At 49.4% G+C, this 16132-nt stretch overlaps 1 protein-coding gene across 1 annotated transcript in view; it reads right to left on the reverse strand.

Moving 5' to 3' along the window:
- LOC102381203 overlaps positions 1 to 16132 on the reverse strand; it is a 46139-nt gene that overhangs the window by 22716 nt on the left and 7291 nt on the right. The window contains 3 exon segments of the mRNA XM_025194422.1: positions 628 to 776; positions 9696 to 9793; positions 11584 to 11711. Coding sequence (XP_025050207.1) covers positions 628 to 776; positions 9696 to 9793; positions 11584 to 11711 — 375 coding nt within the window.

The following is a 16132-nucleotide window of genomic DNA, read 5'->3' on the forward strand; positions in this document are numbered from 1 at the left end:
CTGCTGAACTGCACTAAACACAGGGGTTGAGGAGTGTAGAGGAACATGCACCCAGATAAGAGCATCACAGCCATCTAGTGCTGCAATGAAGCAGCTGAATTTGTGCCTGAGGTAGAAGTCATTTGTCAGTGCCATGTGCTCCATGCTGTCCCACAGGCTACTGAGGAGTCGGGAAAAGGCACTGAACACTCAGAAAAAAATATCTGTTCTCGTCTTTAAAGAAGCCAGCTCATGAGAGACCCGATCCCTCAGCAAAGGTTTTGAAAGATGGAGGGCAGGGGAGATACCTGAGCTGAGGCAGAGCCCTCAGCCCTACAGATAGGATATGGCAGGACTTCCATGCTGAGCTTTGCTGAAAGCTGAGTGAGATGCAGGACTAGAAATGTCCAACCCAGATCTTTAGCTTTCCTTGTGAAGAAAGACAGTGGGTTTAAAGGTTGACTATAGAACACAGACCAGAAATCAATCAGGCTACAACTGACAGCTCATAAACCTGTTCACGCAGATGAAGCAGAATCACAGAATGTCTCCTAGTCCAATCTTCTGCTTGAGGCAGAATCATTATGACCTCGTACAAAAGCAAAATGCCACCCTGTGGTCTGATTTTTCAGGATGGTTCTACATTACCTCTCAAAGCTTCTGTAAAGTCCTCAAATGGAGGGTTCTGGACTTCCTCCCTGCTTGCTGGCTTTTTTCTTGGTGCCTGAAGCTTCCTCTCAGAGTCAAACAATGTCGTAATCACTTGCGAGTGAGGGGGAGAAATATCCGTCCAGGCTCTGAAAGAGTTAAAAGTTAGTTAGGAGGCAAAAAATAACCCATGTGCCCACAGCTGAAGTTTTGCCCTTGTTAAAAGCCAGAACCAAGTTATTTCTGACATCACTATCCCAGGCAGGGAACTTGAGACAGAGATGGTCTTCTGCACGAATTTACGAAGTATGTGAACTGGGAAAAAATGAGTTGTCTTGATTTAGTTGCCATGTAGAAAATTATACAACTTGGCCACGTATCAGCCATGTGGAGCATCAGCATCAGCTGTCTCTTGGGCGAGAAGCTTTCCAGGTTTTGTGTTCTGATGCTTGGTGCTCAACCTCCAGCCAGATCCAGCCCACAGGTCTTCTCACAGGTCCGGAAATGTGTTGCTGGAGGAGTTGTGGCAGCTTTAAATATCACTGATCAGCTGCCAAATGTCCAGATCTCTGGGGAGTCCGGCTGGCTGGATGTGTAGATCATGCTGGCATGTGGCCAGGACCAGCACGTGGGGTCAGGCTGGACCACTGGATAGCGCCTGTGGACTGATGCTTTATGGAATGTGTCCCGCAGGCTGGCCCCTGTGAGGCCAGAAGGTTGAGCACCCCTACATTACACACCTGCACTAAGGAAGTCTGCTGTGTGGTGATAGTGCAGAGTGAGCATCAGTATTCCCTGCAGGAAGGACCCCTCTGAGTCCCTGCTATCACTGGCAACCTCACTGTGCAGTCCCTCTCCTAGTCTTATCACCATTCAGGCTTCTTGCCCCCATGGTTCCTATTGAAAGTCTGTTCCAAACTTCTTCTGATTTCCAGTCTAAACCTATCCATGGCCATTTCAGACCCGTCTGTTCTGGTGCCAATACTCTGTCAGCTCAAATCTCTCTACTCTCTCCCTAGTGGGGGTTACCTCCTCGAGTTATGTAGAGTGAGCCATCACCCCCCTCTAAGCCTTTGTTTTGCTAGGCAAGCATGCCAAATTCCCTTAGTTCTCCTGAGGGAGAGGCTGTCAGTTGCCTGGGCCCTCTATCAACCTTCCTTTGTGCTCCCTACAGTTTGAAATCATCCCCTTGAACACAAGGGACCAGAATGGTGCTCCAGGAGGCCAGAAAGGGCTTGGCCTGTCTCAGCGTGGCCCAATGCCATTTGCCCTGCAGCCTCTTGGTCCACTGCTTATGCCACCTCCGCCTCTACTGCTAGCCCTGCTGCTGTCACTTGTGCCACCTCTGTCTCCGAGTGCATGACTTTCACTTTGTTCCGTTACACTTCATCCCATTTCTGTTACTCTGGTCCTCCGCACAAATACAGACTGGGGAGTGACTGCATGGGCTGCAGTACTGAAGACAGGGACCTGGGGGTTATAGTAAATCATGACCTGAATGAGCCAACAGTGTGCTCTTGTTGGCAAAAAAGCCAACAGCATCCTGGGTTGTTGTAACAAGAATGTTACTTGCAAACGGAGAGAATGACACTTCCATGCTATTTGGCACTGGGGAGGTCTCACCTAGAGTGCTCTGTCCAGAGGAAGGAAGGAAGGAGACAGATTGGAAAGAGTCCAGTGCTGAACAACAAGAATGATTAGAGGCCTAAGAAACAAGACTTATGAGGAAAGGCTGAACGAACTAGGGCAATTTAGTTTGGAGAAGAAAAGACTGAGGTGTGATTATAGAGAGGATGTAAAAAGACTATTCTCTGTGAATGCAGGAGACAGGACTAGGAGCAATGGCCTCAAGCTGCAGCAGAAGAAATGTAGGTTGGAGATTAGGAGGAACTTTTTGACTTTGAGGGTGATCAAGCATTGAAATAGGCTGCCTAGAGAAGTTGTGGAATTGCTATCCCTAAAATTTTTCAAGAGCAGGTTAAATGGACACTTGACTGAGATGGTTTAATCACAGATGATCCAACTTTGGTCATGGGGTTGGACTAGATGGGACCTTGTGAGCCCAAATGTTAGTAAAGTCCTTGTGAGGTCCCATCCAGCCCTATGTTCCTATGATCCAGGCATCCTACTCCTCTTATAGGATATTCTGATCCTTCTCTACATCCACAGTCTTCCAACCTTCTGACATTCGCAAAGTACATTAGTAGTCTCCTACTTTTTGTGCTAAGATTGTTAGTGAAAATATTAAATCAGCTCAGTCCCAAGACTTACTTTGACAAAATCCATTAGTAACCCCTCTCAACCTGCTATTTCACCCCTTCACTACAACCTCACATCCTATTTAGCCAGTTCCTCAGCCACCTTAGTTCCTGGACTAATCCCCAACTCATCCATCTTGCCTAACAACATGTGGCACTATATCAACTATGTTATTAAAGCCCAAACAGATTAGATCTATCCCATTTCCCTGGTCCGGAAAAATAATTCATCTTATCAAAGAAAGATATGGGGTTACTCGGGCACAGTCTACCTTTTGTAAATCCGTGTTGAATTTTATCCAATTTTCCATTTATCTGCATGTCTTATTTGCTCTTTCCTCTGATACGTATTAGAAAGCCTCACACGTTATTGAGGTCAGACTAAAGGATATGCAGTTACCTTGATCACATTTTTTCCTCTTCCTTAAAAACAGGTCATACATTTTTTCAAGGCGCACATACGACCCCCTAGTTCCACAGAGGGATTAAAAAGCTTTGTTACTGAACTTGCAATTCCACATCCCAGGTCCTTCTGTAAACTGGGATGTTCTAGGCTGGTCTTACTGGTTTGGTTCTGCCTCAAAAGTGGTATCTTCTGTTTCCAAATGCTTACATCCACTAAGCATCCTGCTTTTACATCTAGGTCACTGGTGGCCAAACTTTCTGGCAAGCATGCCATAAATTAAACCCTGTCCCCTTGCCAAATGTCCCTCTGATCCCTGCCTCCCAGAGCCATACCTGATGGAGTCTGGTTCCTGGGGCACTGGAAAGGAGGCAGGGGGCTTGAGGAGTGGAGTGGGAGCAGAACATGCTGCAAGGGGGGGGGTGTCATTGCCAAGAGTTAGATTAGCCTCTTCCACAACCTGTGGCACTTTGGAGAAGTCCCTGAGTACTGGAAGAGGGCCAATGTTGTGCCCATCCACAAGAAGGGAATGAGGGAGGACCTGGGTAACTATAAGCCATCAGCCTAACTTCTACCCTAGGGAAAATCCTAGAAAAGTTCATCAAGGAGTCTATCTGCGATAAGCTTGCAGAAGGTAGGATTCTGAATGATGGCCAGCATGGCTTCGTCGCGGGCAGGTTTGCCTTACCAACCTCATCTCCTTCTATGACCAGGTAACTTGCCACCTGGACATGAGAGAGCAGGTTGACATGGAATACCTTGTCTTCCAAAAGGCCTTTGATCTAGTATCGCACGATGTCCTCGTGAGAAAATTGGAGGATTGTGGGCTTAACTCCGAGGCAGTCAGGTGGGTGAGAAACTGGCTGCAGGATAGGACCCAGAGAATTGTAGTGAATGGATTTGTGTCATCCTCATGAGAAGTGGGCAGTGGTGTCATGCAGGGGTTGGCGCTCCGTCCAGTATTTTTCAACATCTTTATAAACAATTTGGATGTGGGGGTGAAGAGCTCACTGGCCAAGTTTGCAGATGACACCAAGTTATGGGGGAGCATGGTCACGATTGAAGATAGGCTACAGATACAGGCAGACCTGGACAGGCTGGCAAGCCGGGCGGATCGGAATCAGATGAAGTTCAACGGCGAGAAATGTAAAGTGCTCCACCTTGGGATGAGCAACCCCCACCACACCTACTGGCTCGGCAGCACCAAACTGACCAGCACCACAAATGAAAGGGACCTGGGGGTAATAATAGACCACAGTATGAATGTAAGCCGGCAATGCAATGCTGTAACCAGGAGGGCAAATAATACTCTGGTGTGCATCAATCGATGTATCTCCAGCAAAGCCAAGGAGGTGACTCTTCTGCTCTACTCAGCACTGGTGAGACCACAGCTGGAGTACTGCGTACAGTTCTGGGCACCGCGCTTCAACAAGGACATGAACAAGCTTGAGAAAGTCCAGAGAAGTGCTACAAATATGGTCAGTCTTAAAAGACAAGCCATACGAGGACAGGCTAAGGGATCTGGGACTCTTCAGCCTGAGGAAAAGAAGGCTGTGAGGGGACCTGGTAGCAGCTTACCGCTACCCTAGGGGAGCCCGGGCTCGGTCAGCAACTGTTCACCAGGGCACCCAAGAGGAAAACCAGGAGTAATGGCCACAAACTCCTGGAAGACCATTTCAGGCTCAACATTAGAAAAAACTTCTTCAGGGTGTCCAGACTGTGGAATACGCTCCCTCCAGAGGTGGTGCAATCACCTACCCTGGAAATCTTCAAGAGGAGACTGGACAGTCACCTTGCTGGGGTCACCTGACCGCCAGTTATCTTTCCTGCTTGGTGCAGGGGGCTGGACCCAATGATCTTCCAAGGTCCCTTCCGGCCTTACAATCTATGAAACCCTTCCCTGATCACCCCCCAAGTTTTATATGGTGAGTGCAAATCCAAAGCCTTAAATTCAGCAGGGGCTCCAGGGAAAGGGAAGGGTTAGCTTGGCTCTTGGAGGTGATATCTCCTCTTGTAGCAGTGTCCTGCCCCTGCTCTACTCCAGCGTGTTGGAGGCTTGAGCCCCGCTGCCTTCAATCCAACATCTCCCTTTACTGAGCACCTGGGACTTGCATGTCACACAGTGATAGCTGGTCACCATGGCTCTACATTCTACTGAATAACTTGCTTCTTGCCATGTGTACCATTCTGAGGACCTTCAGATTTATTGAAGAAGTGTGGCTAAAGCTGGGAGGGATTCTTTTTCTCCTCCTGCTGTTATGTGCATCAGGGTTTGTTTGTTTTTTTCTGAGACTTCCTCAAAGGCACTGGGTCTTGGCTGCAGTCCAGGCCATGCCAATGCTCCTGCTGGGACTTAAACCCAGAGGGTCTTGGCTGGGAGGTCTTGCCCCTCCTCTAAGGCTCAGACGGGTTGCCATGTTCAGGGTCAGGAAGGAATTCTACTCCATGGTCAGACTGGTATGGACTGGGGGCAGGGAGGGATTGTCTTCCTCTGTAGTGAGAGCTACAGCCTTTTCCTGGATCTTATCTTAGCATGCTTGTAGGCTTGGCAGTGCTACGCTGGCTAGCACTTCGGATGAAAGGGACTTGGGGGTCATGATTGACCACAAGATGAACATGAGCCTTCAATGCGATGCTGTGGCTAGTAAAGCGAGCAAAATGCTGGCTTGCATCCATAGATGCTTCTCAAGCAAATCCCGGGACATCATTCTCCCCTTGCACTCGGCCTTGGTGAGGCCGCAGCTGGAGTACTGCGTCCAGTTTTGGGCCCCACAATTCAAAAAGGATGTGGAGAAGCTTGAGAGAGAGTGCAGAGGAGAACCACGCGCATGATCAAAGGTCACGAAAACAGACCTTACGATGAGAGGCTGAGAGCCATGGGACAGTTCAGCCTGGAAAAGCGCAGGCTCAGGAGTGACCTGGTGGCCGCCTATAAGTTTATCAGGGGTGACCACCAGGATCTGGGGGAATGTCTGTTCACCAGAGCGCCCCAAGGGATGACAAGGTTGAACGGTCACAAACCCTCCATGACTGTTTCAGGCTGGACATAAGGAAAAACTTCTTTACTGTCTGAGCCTCCAAGATTTGGAATAGTCTGCCACCAGTGGTGGTTCAAGCACCTACTTTGTATGCCTTCAAGAGACATTTGGATGTCTATCTTGCTGGGATCCTATGACACCTGCTGACTTCCTGCCCTTTGCGCAGGGGGCTGGACTCAATGATATTCTGAGGTCCCCTTCAGCCCTAACGTCTATGAATCTATGAATCTGTCAAATGTATTTTAGCAACCTTGCAGCAGCAGGACATTGGCCGCCATGGTTTCCCTGCTTTTCCTGTGGCAGATTAGGGTGTTATGTCATGATTTTGTTAGGGCTGACTTTGCGGTTTTGGTAGTAGGTTACAGAACGGATTTGTATTGGGTGGTTTGGATAGGAATGATCCTGCCTCAGGCAGTTGAACTAGATGACCTTCAGGTGACTTCCAGCCCAACTTCTCTATGATTCTAACTTAAGCCTACTCTTGAATGCCTGCAAAGTGACCCCATACAGATGTTACAATTAGCATGGGCAGCAAAATGAAAAAAGTAATTAGCATGCCCAGCTAAACCAGTAGTGACCTCAAACTAGATGGGGTAAAAGGCCTGGATAGCAGTGATGGAAGTAACCTGATGGATCAGATGCAGTTGTGCTTCAGTGGGAATACCTTTGCTATGTTTCTTAAATATGTCAAAAACAGAAGCAGCCTTGTCAGAGAAGACCATAAAATAAGGAGAAAAGGAATCAAGAGGCTGGTATGCAGCTTTCCAAAATGGTGAAGGAGGAGATAAAAAATCCTCCCTCCCAAATCCTGTAATTTTCACAGGGACATAAATCCTACCTAACTGATGCCTTCCAGAGACACAGAGGAATGGGTTCAGTCTAGTTCCCAAAGTCTCAGTAAATCAAAGACGTTTAAATAACCTAATCAGAGACTGTCTCTTGCAGTAAAGCATGTATAAATATGGGGCACAGACTGGAGGGAAAGCCAGAGCACTCAGCAGATGTCAAAAGACCTGCTGCTGGTATGCATGCATCCCCCACCCCTGCCCCAAATCTCCCCAGATGATATAGGTGAGAATCTATACTGGACTGTCAGATGTTGCTGGCCAGTCAATGGATTAGGAACTAGATATATTCTTGTGCTTTGGGAGTGTAAATAGTAACAAGCCCAGCTGCAGACCTGTCTCTTGGTTCTTTTATCAGTAGCCAACCTACCCAATGCCTGTAATTAAGGTGATACCTTCAGGTCTCATTCTGTTTCTGGGCCATATCTCAAATAGTCTTACTTAGCCCTCTCCCCTCCCCTTCCTTATTTTCTTCTTATATGGCTATAAACTTTGGCACTATTTGTCTCAATTTCCTTTACATAGTCCAACTCAGCTGGCTTTCATTTGCCCTTCTCTGTTCTCAGGGTGCGATTACTAGCATCATAGGGACCTGGTTATCTTTTGGAATTCAGAGGGGGAGGATTTCTGGAGTTCATGGTGTTTTCTGAGTTTTGCTTCTATATCAGGTAATGTAACTTCTGTTTTCATCCCCTCCACCCCATTATCTGCCCTGCCTTTGTCTTCATAGCCAACATCACTGTACTTAGGTATACTTTGTCTCCGTCTTCAATCAGTTTTTGGGCCAGACCTCAGCAATCCTTAATCTCTGCTCATCCTCCCACCGTGGCAGTGCCAATCCTCTTTTCTTGTTCTCTCTTCATTTCTATGCCTAAAGATCTTTTGTTGCTTGTTTTTGTTCCCTTGGCAAGGACTAACTCAGCTGCTTTTCTGGAAATTCTCACTTTATCCCTATGCGTTCTGACCAGCAGACTTCTTTGCTGAACATTCCTCTACCGCCCTTCCTGAAGTGGTTGTTCATCTCGATAGGTATGGAGTCTTGCCTTACAACATTCCCTCACTTGCTTTTGGATACGAATTCAGCACTTTTTGACTTAAAAAACTTTCAAGCCCCTCAGCAATTCAGACCAATGAGTTTTCTATTTCCTGTAATATCTCAATGTGTGCCCCTTGGAAATCTAAAACCTATCTTTGCGTGTGGTTCCATGTAATGGAAACTGGATCCACTTGGGATCACTCACAGAATCATAGAAAATTAGGGTTGGATGGGACCTCAGGAGGATCCTCTATTCCAACCCCCTGCTCAAAGCAGGACCAGCCCCAACTACATCATCCCAGCCAAGGCTTTGTCAAGTCGAGCCTTAAAAACCTCCAAGGATGGAGATAGGTAACCTGTTCCAGTGCTTTACTACCCTCCTTGTGAGAAAGTTTTCCCATATATCTAACCTCAACCTCCCTTGCTGCACCTTGAGCCCATTGCTCCTTGTCCTGTCATTTGTCCCCACTGAGACCAGTCCAGCTCCATCCTCTTTGCATCCCCGTGCAGGGAGTTGAAGGCTGCTATTCAGTCCCCACTCAGTCTTCTCTTCTCCAGACTAAATAAGCCCAGTTCCCTCAGCTTCTCCTCCTAACCATTTTTGTTGCCCTCTGCTGAACTCTCTCCAATTTGTCCACATCCTTTCTGTAGTGGGGGCCCAAAACTGGACACAGAACTCCAGATCTGGCCTCCCCAGTGCTGAATACAGAGGAAAAACTACTTCCCTCGATCTGCTCGTAACACTCCTATTAAGGCGGCCCAGTATGCTGTTAGCCTTCTTGGCAACAAGGACACACTGTTGGCTCATATTCAACTTATTGTCCAGTGTAACCCCAAGGTCCTTTTCTGCAGAGCTGCTGCTTAGCCAGCTGGTCCCAAGCCTGTAGCATGGGATTGTTCTCTCCTAAGTGCAGGACTTTGCACGTGTCCTTGTTGAACCTCATGAGATTTCTTTTGACACAATCCTCCAATTTGTCTAGGTCACTCTGAATCCTAGCCTGACTCTCCACCGTATCTACTACTCCCCCCAGCTTGATGCAATCTGTGACCTTGCTAAGGGTGCACTTCACCCCATCTTCCAGATTATTAATGAAGATACTGAACAAAGCCAGCCCGAGGATCGACCTCTGGGGCACTCCACTCAATCCCAGGTTACTTCCTATGACCAGCTTTTCTTCAAAATCAGTCCCCGCCCGGTGCCTTGTTGCCGTGCCCATTCAACTGCTTGCTAAAGTTTGGGGCTCAGTGCCCACAGCTCCCAAAAAGGCAGCAGAGCTCTCCTGTTCCTTTGCAACCCTACTGAATCTTCCAGGGGCAGCACTTCTGTGTAGTGAATAGTGTGCTACGCTCCCAAGCACAGACGTGGGGAAGTGGCTGGATGGAAAGGGCAAGTATAGTCAAGGAAGAAACTACATAGGTTAAGGAAACAGCACCACATCCCCTCTGAAAGTCAGAAAAAACCCTAGCCCATGTGAGGGAGGCACCTACCCATCCTTCTGTGGAAGCCCTGCTCTCCTCCAGGGATGCTTCTGCTGCCTGGCTTGCCTCTCCACTTCCTGTTTGCTCAAGGACTCAGCAGCGCCAGGCTTGGGGAAAGAAAGGATATGAACCGTCTCATCAGCGTAACTAATGGGTTTGCAGCACGGCAACAATCGTGTAATGTTGCTTTTCAAAACAAGGCACATTCTTCCCTGAAGCCACATTACAACACACAAGGAACTGCCTGGGGAGGGCTGCAGGAGGGGAAAGCACATTCACTGTGGGCCACTGAGGAATGTAGATCAGCAGCCCCCGGGGAACCCTCCCACATGCATTTACCGCTATCAAGTATTCACAATACTCATGGGGGAGCTGAGTCTCCCCTTCCCCCTTGCACACAAGGAGCCTTAGCCCCTGCAATTCCTGCAGAAAACTAACACACTGACGAACCTCCCCGCTCTCCCGGAGCCAATGAAACATGGATCCCAGTTGGAACTTTCTAGACATGGGTCTCTCTCCAGTTTTACAAGTCTTGAAAGATGGGGCTTCTGTTACCTCCCTGCATGCGACACCAATGTAGAGGCCCACTCCTACAGCTGCTCCAGCATCCCCCAGCCGGGGAACGGCTGGTGTGGGGGCTCTCGCGTGGCCCAGAGCTCTGGGATTCTGAGCTCAGCCTCCTGGCTGCTGTATTCTGAAGCAAGGAACACGGTTCTCCCTGTGCTCGATTCCCAGTCTGTTACATGGGGAGCCAGAGTGGCCCAGTGTCTCCAATGAGTTCCCACCTGAGTGGCTCAGTGTCAGCCTACTGTTTTACCAACCCTGAGGGAGACCATAACTTTACCAGGGGCAAGTCCTCCCCCTTGCTCTTTCCTTCCTAAACCTTTGCACTTCTGCAGTGTCTAGAGCAGGGGTGTCAAACATACAGCCCGTGGGCTGGATTCGGCCCACAGAACAATTGTATCCAGCCCACCAGTAGCTCAGTGGACTACCTGAAGTGTGCATCCTTGGACCAATGCTGCTGCATACCCCTAGTATTACAGACCAGCCACAGGTCTGCTCTGCCCCATTTCAGGGGGCACCATGGAACTGGGGCCGGCTGGCAGTACTAGGGATGTGTGGCAGCACGAAGTCACGTTCAAGCAGCATGGAAATGGGGGCATGTGGTGGCATGGAGCTCTGGCTAGGCAGTGGCATGGAGCTGGGAGCAAGCAGGTGCATGGAGCTGCATTCAAGTGGCAGCACAGAGCCAAGGGGCTGCCGCCCACAGTCCTGTCCTGTCCTGTCCACTTCCTCACCCATGCACACCCCTGGCTCCAGCTGCACGCAGCCCTGTGCCCCTGACTGTGCTGCTGCCCAGTCAGAGCTCTGTGCTTCCACATGCCCCTGGCTTCATGCTGCCCGTACGCAGCTCCATGCAGCTGCATGCCCCTGGACCCACATTGCCACCCAAACACAGCCCCACAGATCAGGCCCTGCAGTCCAGATGCAGCCTGGGGCCCAGGGTGAGTATGACACCCCTTGTCTAGAGTAATAGTGGGCACCTCCACCAGCCTGTCCTCTGTTTAGACCTGTGGTCTAGAAGTTTCCTTGCCCAGCTCCTCCTCCTCTGACCATACTCAAGCCAAGCCTAAGCTATGCCACTTCATCCACCTCAGCAAAGGATCCCTTCTGTCCAACTCTCCAGCTGAAGCTCTCGCTCAAGCCCATATTTCACATTGCAACCTCCTGCTCTAGTCTCTTTGCTGCCCACAGAGCCTTCTCTAGCCCATTCAAAGCTCACTACGGTTCAGTGATTGTAAAGAAACAGGGGGAGAATGGATTGATCTTTGCTTTTCATTCCAGGTAAGTCACAGGGAAACAGATTCCACCACCTGTCACCAATTCAGGGTCTTACCAACAGATCCGTCACTGTTAACGCCTCATACATCGTTAGATCCTCCTCACACGGGGAAGAAGAGCGAGAACTGTCCCAGGGACTACTCAGTACATCAATCTCCTGAAAGACATGAGGCAGCACCTTCACTGTCAGGCAGCTATACTCGGCTCACCTCTGCATTTCTCCCTGTAGTATCAATGACACGGTGTTTTTCTCCACCTACTTCCTTAAACTGCTGGGTAGTGCGGCTGCCATTAAACAGGTGTTTTTATGTTCCATCTCAGAGGTAGCTGCATTTAAGAGAGTGTGTGTTGGGGGAGGGGGGGGGGGTTGTGAAGTAATGGCTGTTTTTACAGCTTGTAAAGTACTTTGAAAAACTCCTGTGCACAAATGACCCTATCTGATATCAAAGACTGTAATAAAAGAATAACCCTGCAATGTTCAGGAAGATTGGTGTAGGCTTTGTAGTGGTAGGAAGTACATTACACACTGCATATACTTAGCACAGTAGGTCATTTGCTAATGAACAAGCTGGTTAATTGGCTTAGATATAAATGATGGATGACAACAAGAACCAGAGCTGAAGAGTGAAAATCTGACTTCTATGATTGCGAGCGCATTTTAAGCTTTCAGATTTGGACTGCTGGGCCCAAGGACCATATATGGATTGATACTTGCAATTCATTTTTCCACTGCACATTATGAAAGGCACTGTCACAAAGCACAAGGGAGAAGAGAAATTGCTATTGTAATTAGTGAAAACTGGAAGGAAGGGTTTGTGGTCAGAGCCAGAAAAGCAACTGACTGAGTTCCCTTCTTACTCAGCTGAGCTTCACCTGTGTGTCTGAGTCACTCCACACTTTGCAAACACCAGCTCTTCAAATTCAAAGTGCAGCTTCAGCACAGGAAGATTTCCACCTACCTCATACACCCCAAACAAAGCTGGCAGCCAAGAGCCTGTCATCGCCATGGCACTGATTGCAAAATCTCCCTTACTAATGTGGAGCTCAGATGCCCACGGACATGGACATGTCTAGAGTTTGGAGACCCACAGGGCTCTTTGCTTCAACTAATTTATAATCCAAGCACACGGGACCTGAAGCCACGGGCTAGTTCAGTGTGCAACTTAATTTAGGACTCAGACTTGGTGGGTAATAAACTGCTTCTCTAGCAGCTTGGGGCACCCAGGACCTTTTACGACTAGGATATCAAGTAAGATATTTAACGTGACATAAGCCAGTTAAAGACATCGCTTATGCCCTCTGAAAAAAAGAGATGCAATGCTTACTCATTTCTAAGCTGTACTGGGAAGTCCCTCTCCATTACAACCTGAAAGAGGTAATGACAAGACACACATGGAGGGAGAGGATTACAGAGGTAAAAATGCTGTCAGGTGTCTCAAGTTGCAGCTGACAAGGGGTAAAGTGTCACGGACCTGCTGCCCCCCCCCAGTGATTCTTGCTTTACAACAAAGTGTGCTTTTGCTCACCTGGGGTTGGGTTGGTGGCTTGTGGGGAAATTTTCTCTCAACAGTGACCTAATTATTCTGATCTGAGAATTCAGCGGGGGACCAGCAGGTCAGCTTCCAGGGTGCAACTTGATACCTGTACATCAGATTTATCTTTTCGATAGCAGATAAGAAAAGAGACTAACAGAAGCTGCATTATATTGCACTTTTCTTCAGACTTTTCCCAGGAAGACTGTGAAATGTAAAGGGGCGTGAGCACCTACAACAACTGAGAGCTGGACCAAGCAAAGATTCACACGCGCCGTGGCTGGTAAGGAGTGGCTTAGGGTGGCTGAAGAGCTGGAATTAAGAAATGGAAAAGGCTGAATAGCAGGAAAAAATGCATCTGGGATGTAAGAAAGGAGTGAAATCCCCCTCACCTGTGATTGCTATAATGAGATAGAGCAAAGCACCAAAGAAACGTGCCCCAGGGAGCAGTGGCTGCCTTGGCTGGCAGTGGGGCTGGATGATCTGATGGTGTTTCTCTATTTCCAGCTTTGCCACAAGCAGTGCGACTTGCCCCCTCTGCTGAGGAAACAGGAGCTCCAAAGGGATCCCTTGACTGTAGCTACTCTTGGGACTCCCGTGCTGCTCTGTCCCTTCAGCTCCTTCATCTAAACCCTTCCAACAACACACTCTGACCCAACTCCTTCCAGTCCTCTCATCAAAAGGACACTAGCAAATGAAAAAAGAGGTGGAAGCTTGAAGCAGGAGTTTGAGGCACATAATGGATTCCCAAGGAGACAGCTATCCAACATGCACCCTGTGGGCATCCAATCCCCAGTGCTGCCCTTGGGTCTGAGCGCGGAGCAGGGTGTCTTTCAGACCAGCCCCACTGGCAAGGTCTGGGAGGCAAGCTGCATGAGGCCTTCCCTGACCGCTCTGGGACGTGGTGTGTGGACAGGCACGTGGTGCGGCTCAGGCACAAGTTAGCCCCACACCCTCCTTCAGTGCCACTCCAATCCCCTTCCCCTGCCCAATCTGCTGCTTTGCTTCCTGTCCTGTCTGCTGCTTTGCTTTCAGCTCCCTGCCCTATCTGCTGCTCTGTTGTCTGTCCCCTCCCTGATCTGCTGTGTGCCACACACACACAGGCTGACTGTATCACAGGTGGGTCACCCCTGCCCTACAACAACAGCCTCATGCTTCAGTAGTAGTAACAAGTTTGTGTGGGGAAAGCAACACATTTAATGCCACCGAGGTAACATGGACTGGGATGCTACCGTGTAGAACGCCAACGTCTAAGGGACCCGGCCACCTGTGATATTGCGTCCTCTGCCTACGATGGCATTTAGCTCCTGCACGTCAAGCTAGAGCACAGCAGCAAAGATGACAAAAGCTGTGAGCTGCCCTCCCACCCTGAGGTTCAAACCCCAGCCTGCTGTGTGGTCTGGATGGGGACTCCTGGCCTCCCAGCACACACCCCTTTCCACCTGCTGCTAGCAGTGCGAGCAGCTGTGTTTTGCAGAAAGAGCAGCAGCTTGAAACCCACAAATCTGTCATATGATACCCTGTCACGGGACTGTCAGCAGCATCCTGATACCAGGTACTCCTCAAACCCTGGTCACCGCTTAGAGAGCAGCCTGAAATATAAGATACCCCAGAGCTGTCAGCAGATGGAACTGAGTTTGACATGAGTAAATCACTGCTACTCTTGCTATTAATGGCCCTTTTCCAGGCAGTCTCAGCAGGGGGGACAGGCCAGGGGCAGAGAGGACCATGGACAGCAGACTCTCCACTGGCTCCTTAAGACAGCCCCTTCTGTTCACGTGGCGTACAAGGAAGATTAACACTGCAGCAGCCTCTACTGAACCTGCTCTACCTGCCCGTCCAGCAGCAAAAGACCCTCAGCCTTTCCATAGTACAAGAGGATCACCGGCAAGAGCATCTCAACCCAGAGCAGGATTTCACGTTTACATTACGATCCTAGGAGGTGCTCCTGAGATTGCTCCCTCCAGCAATGCAATTTCAGACTGATCCCTGCGGTGGAAAATGAGCAAACGAGGCCATTTCTCCAAGACAAATATATGGGAAAAATATAGAGAAGATCTTAGTTTCCCTGCTGCATCCCAGGGGACAGCCCAAGAGTTGTTATCTCATAACAGTTACCATGAACTGGGGCACGTGAGGATGGCCGCCACTCCTGCGTGTGATAGACCTCTGGGACAAAACCCAGCAAACAAGATCCCTTCTCGATCCGCTGCATGCTGGGATATGTACTTCTTGCGGGCTGTGTTTCTGTAGCATCAGATGATGCAACCTATATTTTGCATTTTTTTTTAAATAATGCAAATTAAGAGCAGCCCTCAAGCTCCCAGTGCAGCTCTGGACTGGGAAAATGTGAGTACCTCCAATGCAAACCAGTTCCCCAGTGGCCCTATACATGTCGAGACTGTGCCCACCGGCTCTGCCGCCTCACACCCCTGACTCTCCGTGCTCCCTCCCTTCAGCGCCACGCTCCCCAAGCTCGCCCCCGCCTTCTGGGTACTGCTGTTTAGGAAAATATTCGGTAAAACCACGGACTTACGAAGAAGCAATTTTGCAACCCCTTGCAGGTTTCGTGAGACTCTAACCCACACGACTTAACAAATCTGGAGCCGATTCGGGGAAACACGCCGTCGTTCTCGCCTTGTTCCCTTTTCCGGTCTGGCTACCGGAGGGGTGCTATTTGGGGTTTGGCAGGCAAGGCTCTTTGGGTAGATGCGGTATCTTTTATTAGAGACTTACGAAGAAGCAATTTTGCAACCCCTTGCAGGTTTCGTGAGACTCTAACCCACACGACTTAACAAATCTGGAGCCGATTCGGGGAAACACGCCGTCGTTCTCGCCTTGTTCCCTTTTCCGGTCTGGCTACCGGAGGGGTGCTATTTGGGGTTTGGCAGGCAAGGCTCTTTGGGTAGATGCGGTATCTTTTATTAGAGGGGCAGGAAAAAAATGCCCTTTCGAACAAACACGAGAACCCGTCAGGGACGGGCGCCCCCCTCGGCACCGCCCCGCCCCGCCGTCACCCCTGCGGCACAGGGGACGGGCCGCTCGGCACCCCCCCTCCCGAGGCACGCACCC

The sequence above is a fragment of the Alligator sinensis genome, unplaced genomic scaffold (genome assembly GCF_000455745.1).
Source record: "Alligator sinensis unplaced genomic scaffold, ASM45574v1 scaffold1412_1, whole genome shotgun sequence".
NCBI classification, from domain to species: domain Eukaryota; kingdom Metazoa; phylum Chordata; order Crocodylia; family Alligatoridae; genus Alligator; species Alligator sinensis.